This window comes from Puccinia triticina, chromosome 14A (assembly GCF_026914185.1).
Source record: "Puccinia triticina chromosome 14A, complete sequence".
NCBI lineage: Eukaryota > Fungi > Basidiomycota > Pucciniomycetes > Pucciniales > Pucciniaceae > Puccinia > Puccinia triticina.
Genome location: NC_070571.1, coordinates 1251328 through 1260390, shown reverse-complemented (window position 1 = coordinate 1260390; position 9063 = coordinate 1251328). Strand labels below are relative to the sequence as shown.

The 9063-nt window shown below is 45.6% G+C and overlaps 2 protein-coding genes across 2 annotated transcripts; one reads left to right on the top strand and one right to left on the bottom strand.

Moving 5' to 3' along the window:
- Positions 1-545: 545 nt before the first annotated feature.
- On the bottom strand, positions 546-6028 carry PtA15_14A88 (uncharacterized protein; the record flags this gene model as incomplete). The annotated part of the gene is made up of 14 exons (XM_053163260.1): positions 546-558; positions 752-839; positions 967-2017; positions 2131-2337; positions 2400-2953; positions 3032-3214; positions 3282-3346; positions 3475-3600; positions 3673-3748; positions 3856-3937; positions 4053-4246; positions 4352-5185; positions 5351-5914; positions 5983-6028. The coding sequence occupies 14 exons, from the start codon at positions 6026-6028 to the stop codon at positions 546-548; spliced, it is 4083 nt and encodes a 1360-aa protein (XP_053026762.1).
- A 1554-nt stretch (positions 6029-7582) lies between these two features.
- PtA15_14A87 (uncharacterized protein) lies at positions 7583-8488 on the top strand (the record flags this gene model as incomplete). Its single annotated transcript, XM_053163259.1, has 5 exons — positions 7583-7748; positions 7829-7942; positions 8026-8103; positions 8177-8291; positions 8407-8488. The coding sequence occupies 5 exons, from the start codon at positions 7583-7585 to the stop codon at positions 8486-8488; spliced, it is 555 nt and encodes a 184-aa protein (XP_053026761.1).
- Positions 8489-9063: the final 575 nt, after the last annotated feature.

Genomic DNA, 9063 nt, shown 5'->3' with positions numbered 1-9063 from the left:
AATCATTTGGCTTTGGATTTTATTATTTCATCCTTTATGCAGTTATCTTTGTCATAACACACAATAGCCAGATAATGCAGTATGTGAAATCAATCACACTCTAAAAAACAGTGTTAAACTTCACAGCATATTGAATGACATCAAGAAAATTATCAGGGAGGCGGTGTTGAAGATTCCCTCAATTCATTGCTACAATAAAAACCAGACAGCTCTTCTTTCGGGAGAATCTACCGTGCACAATGTGTTTTCCAGAAGGGCACACTGGGATGTAGGAGCCGCAGAGACCAATTCTGCAGTGCGTGAATAATTCATGTGATTGTACAAGGCACTTGTCAAATTTTCATTTCTGTTCAATTGCATTGCATATGTTGCTTACGGCTTCTTTACAACAATCATGAATATTTAGACTTCACATGTACCACCTCAGAATTAATCATAGTACAGTACACATTAGACGAAAATGCAAAACTACACCAATCCATGTATCTTGAGAATTACAGTACATCAAAGGTCAATTAAAACAGTTTTTTTGTTTGATTGATTGATTAAAGTGAAGCACTGTGTACATGTTGGTATTTAGAAGGTGCGTATTTCGATGAGCAGAGATAAATTGAAAGTGAGAAGACCGAAGTAAGCAGAGAGAAGGTAAAAAGACCGAAGTAGGAAGAAAACCCGGAGAACCAAGCCAAAATGATCAACACACACAAACAAATGACAAAGATTTGTTTGAAAACTAGGACAGACGACGTACGTGACGGTGAATTGTTTAGCATAGATAGCTAAGACAGGAGGGAGATCATTCAAGAACGTTTCAAGTTGATCTAAATACCTCGCTGATCCTATGATGCAGAGAGCGCATGATAAAACAAATACATGGAAAAACGCAGATGACGCGTTAATAGTCGATTGATTTACTCTCATTTTCTGGTCTCGAAAGAGACAGTAACAAGTAATAAAAAAACTAACCTTCGAAGCTACTCGAGGTTCCGTTTTCCGGCGGAGGCAGACTGGTGAAGATGATAGCAGTAGAGGATGAAGATTGGTTAGGATGATCAGAATGGAACCTGATCAACTCGTTGAGACAGATCAACTGAGCATGCATGGGCAGAGAGTTGAAGTCCAGCTCCACGACCGGGGGTAACGACGAAGGCGTTGGGGTAGGCGGAAGATTGTCGGAGGGACAAGACGAGGATGAAGAACCCGTCTCGGAGGATGATGCAGAGGCCCTTTCGGATGAGGAGGCAGGGATTTGGGCTAGGTCTTCTATCCTTCCACTACAGTAAGACTTTGTTCGATGTTGCTCAGTCTGTCTTGCGGTTTCCTCGATCGCCATCTCACTAGGGGAGTTTTTGAAGAGTTTCTTGCGATGTAAGACTGATGCAAGTCCCTTTGGAGGTTTGTTGCGATTGGAGATCTTGAATGAGCCAGGCGACCGAACCCAATTTTCGGCGTTGATAGAAATTGAGGTCGAGGGAGATGATGATATAGCTGATGAGCCGGATCCAGCTCGTGACATATTCCCACGTCTGTGCGGAGGAGGTGATGGAATATCGTTGTGCAGAGATGAGGGGGAGAGGCTCTGTAGATCCAGTGATTGATGCTCAAAAGTCGAACCATAATTAGGAATCGAAATACGATGAGCCGTTGTCTTTGTTTGGACCCCTGTTGGTTCGTCCGGTAAACCAACCGGCTTCTTATTCCGATTGTAAGCCTCACGAGCGATTGTATCATCATCTCCATCATTTTCCTCTAGTATCACGTCATCATCATCGTCCCCGGCCGCTGCGACACTTGACTGGGCGGATTGAGAGGTTTGATGGGAGCCCCGTCGACTCAATGGATGCAGGGCTTTGATTCGAATGTTATTTGTTTGGGCGTTTTTCTTCAACAGGTTCCTATCCAACGACGCAGAGCACACACTATCAGACCGAGATGCCCTTCCACTTGTAGTAGTCTTAGTCGAAGCTTCGCTTGGAGGCGGATCTTGAGCTCTCATGAACTTTAGCGTTTCCCACCACTTGATTATTATTCGGAGCGGAAAGCAGACAAAAGCGGCGAACAAGAAAAGATCAGTAAATGCAACATGTGGCTAGGAGGATGCATTGCGAGTTGATCTGCGACAAAACTTACTGGATCACCAGCCAAGGTCCTTTCAATTTTTGACCATGCCACCATGTCAACTGTCTTACCCTTGACTAAACATTCATAACTTTGTATCTGCCCATTGGCCAGAACAACGACTCTCAAGGTAGCTCGGATCCGCAAGTCGCTCATCAATTTTTCCATCCTGCGTCTCTCTTCTGCAATCTCTTCATCAAACTCGCAAAAGATAGTGACCTGTTAGAGAATGACAACATTAACTTCAATTTTGGTTCGCAGAAAGGATATTTGAGCTCAACTCTGAGATTGTGATGATGTCTCCAGGAGGGGACCATGGAGAGAATCGTACCAAGCTGTAAGACCATCGTGTAGGTCTCCCAACCAGATTCACCATCTCGTAGGATAGGCCAAAGATCGATCCATCTTTTTGCCTGATCAGGATTGGAGACCTGGAAACCGCCATCAGCGGGGGGGCTCAAGTGATCATTCGAATACCCCGTCTGTGGCCGGCTGATGGATTCCGGTAATTGCAGGCCTTGGAAGCCGTAAGTTAGGCCGATGGACTTGTTCAGACTAAGAGCATCTTCCACTATTCCGCAAAAGTCTGTCAACTTTATAGGCGTCTCGCTCCGCTGGGAGTCTGTAGGTAAAGAGCCCAGACAATCGATAGAAATATCTGCAGTTGATTCGATTACCATGCCTCTAACAGTGATAGAACTATCGGAGCGTCGCTTCATGTTGAGTGGTGTTGGAGAACCGGTTCGATTTTTATCGACCAACTTCCCTTTCCCTCGCCATTTGAGATTAGTGGGAAAGCCTAGGATGCATATGTTAGGCCGCATTCCTCCCAAACCTAAAAAAAAACAAAAGGAAGGATTGCTGATGATGAGGATATTGTCAATACCCGTCATGGTAAGGGAAGCCCACTGACCGGCCGTCAACAACAACTGACGTGCACCTACCCTCTCGTCAGGCGCTAACGTAAGGTCAACAAACGCTTTAATGTTAGAAATGTCGACTAACCCTAACCAATTCAACTGTTGCTCTTGTAATTCCTTGATTGCTTCAGAAGAAAACTCAGACTTGATGATGTGCGCAAGAACGTAGAGACCACCTATCCAGCCCCGATGTTTAAGCAGCCATCGTAGAAGATATACATATCATGAGACATATTTGCTCACCTTTTTTTAAAGAGTTACAAAATACGATCTGGTTCCAATCATGCCTTGGGTCATTTGTAAATAACCTTACATTAATGCAACCCACGAGAAACAAGGAGCGTGGATTTATTAGTAAGGTGGAAGTTCCTGTGAATTATGGGAATCAAAAGATAGGCGGAATCAAGAAACGATGATTACAAATATCTTGACCTACAAAATCTGAGGTCTCCAGTATTTCACGTTATCCTTACGTTCATCCAACCTCAGAAGATACTTACGAACCTGATGATAAATGATCGATTGTGTTACCTCACCCCATTGCTTAGCTGGAGAAGAATAGCTAAACGCCACAGGAAGGATAGAATGAGTTTCTGGAAACAACCTCATACATCAAAATATTTATATACTCAACTGAATGACCACAAAAAGCACAATCATTGCAATAATCGAAGTTGAAGCAGAGACCGGACCGACAAGATACATAGACGCTAAATCGACCGTGATTGCCGCCAATGATTATTCATCGAAGTCAAGTAGAATAAGATTGAGACGCGTGGGAAGTACAAACAAGCAAATTCAAGATAAAAAAACTCACCCAGGGCTAGTGATAAACCCAACAAGGCCGTCCACTCAGAAAACAGTCTAAAACTTGGGCGAAAGTTCGGTGAGCCAGCGACCTAAGTAGGTTTCGAAGGCAGACGCCAGATTGAAGATCAGGATGGGCAAATTTGAAGAAAAGAAGGGAAACTAGAAAGTGAAAGATCCGAAATGGAAAAGGGAAATATCGCTCACCCTCAAGGTGAAACAAGCCAAGTTGATGCAAGCGAAGACGAGCAAGCTAATGGTGGTAATATGAATGGCGAGTTGACTGACGTTGTAGAACAGGGCAATTTGACAGACGATGAAACAGAGCAGGATAGAATAGACGGGGTCGTCTCCGATCAGACTACCTTGGCTAAAGAATGGCTTCATTATAGGAATGAGTCCTATTGAAGTCCACCACATGGGCGAGGAGAAAGGAAAAGAAAATGCGACATGAGATGAGCGCAGTTGAATGCGGGCCCTTATATCTTGATTGGAAGGGGACTGACCGTCTCGAGACACAGCCTGCAGGATTTTTCCGCATACAGTGATACCCATGACACTGGAGAAGAGTGTACAGAGTAAGAGGCCAAGGGACATCAAGCCGGGGTAACTCGAGATTTGCAGGACGATCAAGTTGAGGAATCCGAGTTGGTTGGGTGCCGTGAAAGCTTCCCTAGCGCAGGTGAAACTGAGACAGACGAGGGTGACGAGATAGACAATTATGATCGAGATCAATGCCGAAATCATGCCCGAGGGTAAGGATTTACTGGGCTTGCCCAGCTCCCCGGATAGCGAACTCCCGGCCAGGATCCCAGACAGCGAGGGAAAGATGATGCCGAAAACCCTCTGATAGTCTGAAAACTTGGCGGGGATCTTGGTCGAACTACCATTCTCGAGAAATTCGTAATCAGGAAAAAGATTCTTTTTGAACGTGGCGATCGAGAAGCTGGTATAGTTGATATGTTGGGCTGGATCGGAGAACGGGTTCTTGTTGATGAAAGACAGGAGCATGGATAGTAAGGTGAAGAGAAGCAGTAGTGAGACCGATCGAGTCATGCTACAAAAGATCTTCTGTTTACCCAAAACGATACAAGCCAGAGTAGCGCCCAGAAGGGCTGCGGTCTTGAGGAAGTAGCGGATGACGGAGGTGGAGGTGTTTTGAATTAGGGTGTCACCATTTCCTGAATCTTGGGATGAGCGATACAAATGGAGCTGAGTGATGTTGATCATCGCCTCAATAAATCCAATGATGTTCATTGCTGCTGTCATGGCTTGACTCAAACAGAAGAGGATGCCAATTGATCCACCAAATTCAGGTCCTAGGGTACGACTGATAAGATCTTGAACGTGACGTTGTAAAGGGATGGTGATAGGTTGAGGGCAGGTAAGCATCCAAGTTACAGAAATTTTACAAGCACAAAAAAAGACACAAATCAGAGAGTAAGATTAGCATGCAGGTTCCAGAAACAAAGACATTATCCTGACAAGGGAGAGGGTTTACTCACAATACGCGCCACCACCCCGAACCTGGCCATTAGTAGCAATAGCAGAGAGTGAGAAGACCGTCAGAATGTCGATCAGATAGGCTAGTAGCAATAAGCAGGTGGTAGCCAGAAGCCCGATCTGGCCGATGCAATAGCCAAAGCGCATGAAATAGACTACATTGAAGATACTGAGGATCGTGGGGAGGAATACGCCGTCGAAGGTGCCCAATTTTTTGGCGGGCGATGATCTGGGATTTGTTTGTGAGATTGAATGATGGGAGTTAGGGGGGGCAGTCGAAAGAGAATCGTAGCTTTTGAGAAGATCGTGGTTGGTCGGGGAGTCTTGTTGCTGTGCTTGTTGGGTCGTTGGAGAGGCTAGAGTTGATGAGGGTTTGTTGGAAAGATGGCTCAGCAGTGGTTCGGTCTCCGTCGGTGAGAGCTCATACGTCCGTTCGGTCGCTGTTAGTTCTGGATTCAGGTGGAGTTGCTGCTGCAGTTCTGGTAGACGTCTGGAGGCCCTCGACAGGAAATGGGTGGGACTTGATGGTGTTTTATCCGTCCAAGCATGCTGGCTTGGATCAGGCGCTGTTATACCCGTTCAGATAGGCTGCGTTAGTTATGAAGCCCTGAAAGCAAATAATAAATCTGCTTACCTGGATGATGTGAAGGTGCAGGGTTGGATGACGATTGGGATGGCATTGGATCCGGATCCGTAGTTATATGGCTCTCTCGGTTCCTCTCGTTCGTCCTTGTCGATGTGGTTCGTTCAGCATCTAGCCCTGGAAGTTTTACAAGTGAATTTGTTTAAGAATAACCCCGATCGACAGCACGGTATTACCACGGACCTGGCCTTTACTGACACTAACTTTGAAGCTTCGGAGAGGCCGGGTGACTGAAAGCTGGGGCTGGCACGAAGCCCCCTCGCGCGAGACGCGACCAGCTTTGCTTTTGCCATTCTCCCCCTAGCTTAACAAAGCCACTCGAACAGAGGTCCGGGGGACCCGCGCGGAGCGCTCTCCGTAGGAGAGGCTTACTCGCTATCCCTCAATTTTGGCAGGAGCAGAAGGGATATTCAGTGCAAAAAATAAAAATACAGCCCTATAAATTGTAATAAAAAAAATAAAAGAAAACTGAATAGACAGTCTTGTAGCCTTGATAAATGCGCAAATTTTGACACCTGTTCCAGCCTCTCAATCCAAAGACTGCACTCCCTAGTGGCAAAAGTGCCCAGGAATCTGGTCAAGGCAGCAAAACAAAATTCCAAACCATGTCTTAAGTTTGGAAGATCCATGTGTGGATCCGCATTTGGCCAGAGGGAAGCACAGTGGTGATCTTAGCTTATGTACATACAATGTGTCAATTTACATACAACCTAGAAAGCATGCAGATTTTTTGGTCCACAGGATCTACAAGGAATACAGCCTTGTGAATCCTTGTGCAGATCCATTTCTTGAGAAGTCACTTTTCAAAAATTTATGAAAAATACATTGATGGTGATACAAAAATTCTGAGGAGACAGAATTTTAGAGGAGATGTCAAAGGGTCAGAAAGCTGTGGCTCAGACCTTTGGAGGTGCTGAGGGCGGAGCTATTAAAAAGTTAAAAAACCTTACAGCCATTTGGTACTTTTCTGCTCCCCTATGAAGTTGGGGATAATATGCAAGTCCCTCCCTGCGGGAGGGGCCGCTTCGCGGCCAGCCACAGCAAGCCTCCCACCAGGGGGACTTGTGTTATGTAAGTTAGATTCTCCCCTATCCGGTATTTCACCCCCCCCCCCCCATATTTTCACGCCAGTGATAAACATCTGAGGCCGGATTTTTTTTCTTTGGTTTGGTGTTGATCACATTTTTTCTTTCCTCCTTGCGCTCTCCTGCCTTTCAACCTTCCATTTTTCAATTTTGGGTTGGCCGGAAGTGTGGGTGTAAATTCCCAAAGATTCCATAGACTCAGTCAAAATACAAAATCATGTAGCCTCTATCCACCTCAACTCGCGGGCATGGGCAGCAATCTCTATCAACATAAGTATTCCAAAAGTGATACATACAATCCAGGACTTTGACTCCAGGGAGGAATCTTTTGCCTTGGCACATGTCACTGAGATAACACGCAGGGTGAAAACTTGAGACATGTCCATGGACATGTATGTCACCGGCCGTGACAGTCTGCCATTCCGAGCCAGCATGGCCGGGCCTGTTCCCGCCGAGGTCTCCAACCGAGCACACAGCGAGCAGACCGGCCGAGCAGCAAGCAAACGATGTCGACCTCAACAGTCTCGCCAACCGAATATGTACCCCGTCACAAGTTCCCAGTCCTTGACACCGACCCACATTTCAAGCGAGTGATCAGATACATGCGCTCGACCGATCTGGCGGCCTGGTTGGGATTTACTGTCGGCGTTCCTGGTTTACTCTATGCGTGGGGTCAGTGATATCATGAGGATCAATTTGGCTTCCCTGTCTCGAGCATTCCTAAGTGTTAATCCTGTCTCGCTCCCTCATAGATCTCAGTGATAGGATCCCCGTCCGTCATATCAAAACTCAGCCTCGATTCTATGGTTTGGGAACCTGGTTGGGATTTTGCGGAGGGTTCTTGATGGCTTATGAACGTGGGGCAAGTAAGTCATTCAGTTTTGCAATTCAGCTTTCTCCACGCTCAATCGATTCGATCCGATCGCCCCTTTTTTCGTCTCCTGTTTAGACCGATTTTTAGGTTGGACTGAAAATGAACGCGAACAGAAGATGCAACACGAAGAATTCACCCAGATCGCCCGGTCCGGTGAGTAGCGGTGAAGCCGAGTCGCAAGATGATCAACGGAAGTGACGCACTGATCACCAAACTCCACTCGTAGGTCGACCGATCTGGGGGGAATCGACCATCCAACCTTGGATCCAAACCGTCGCTCACCATAACTCACAGTATGCCCACCTCAAATTCTCGACAATCCCATGGTTTAACTTTGTCAAGTTCAGCCTAAGCTTTCTTCGATTTTCTTCTCTCGCTTGTCTCAATCACTCCGACCATTCTGACCATGTTTTGCTTGACTGGTTTCAAATTCAAACGTTTTTGTTTCAAAACTAGTCATCCTTACCATGGTGTTGATGTCTCTAAATACTACGAAGATGCAAAGGTGTGGAGACAAGAAAGTGGATTGGAAAATTAATCATGTCAAATGAAATGTAACCCCTTTTTTGAAAGTTTCTTTTGATATCAGTCCTCAAACTTCTTTCCATGGTCCGCCTGATTCATCCTTGTAAAAGCAATCAGACAAAAGTGTTTCCAGTTGGTTCCAATAATTGATCGTCTATGTTTGAAATATCAGCTGAAGCGGTCCATTCCATCCTAGAGTCAATTGACAATCTTTCAAATCTGCGTTGCAGTGAAAAGATCCCGTAAATATCTCAAATAGACTGACATGATGCTTGAATGACTCCCATGTGAATGGGCCAAGCCAAAACTCAATGATTTCCCTTCAAGTTTGCTGAACTCCCTCCTGTATTGTGAGGTGTCTGCTTTATTGTGCACCCCGCAACAATTCCACAAGCAGGAAGTCAGATGAACTTCTGATATCTGCAATACAGTTGATGGCTAGGGCCTAATGACCCTAATCCAACCTTGCAGCATCATCACAGAGGCAAAATATTAAAGAAATTTGCCTCGAATATCTCTTCCATAACTCCATGGTCTAGTCAGTGTATGTTGTGTTTCATACCAATCTTGGTGGTTTTAAATTCAACT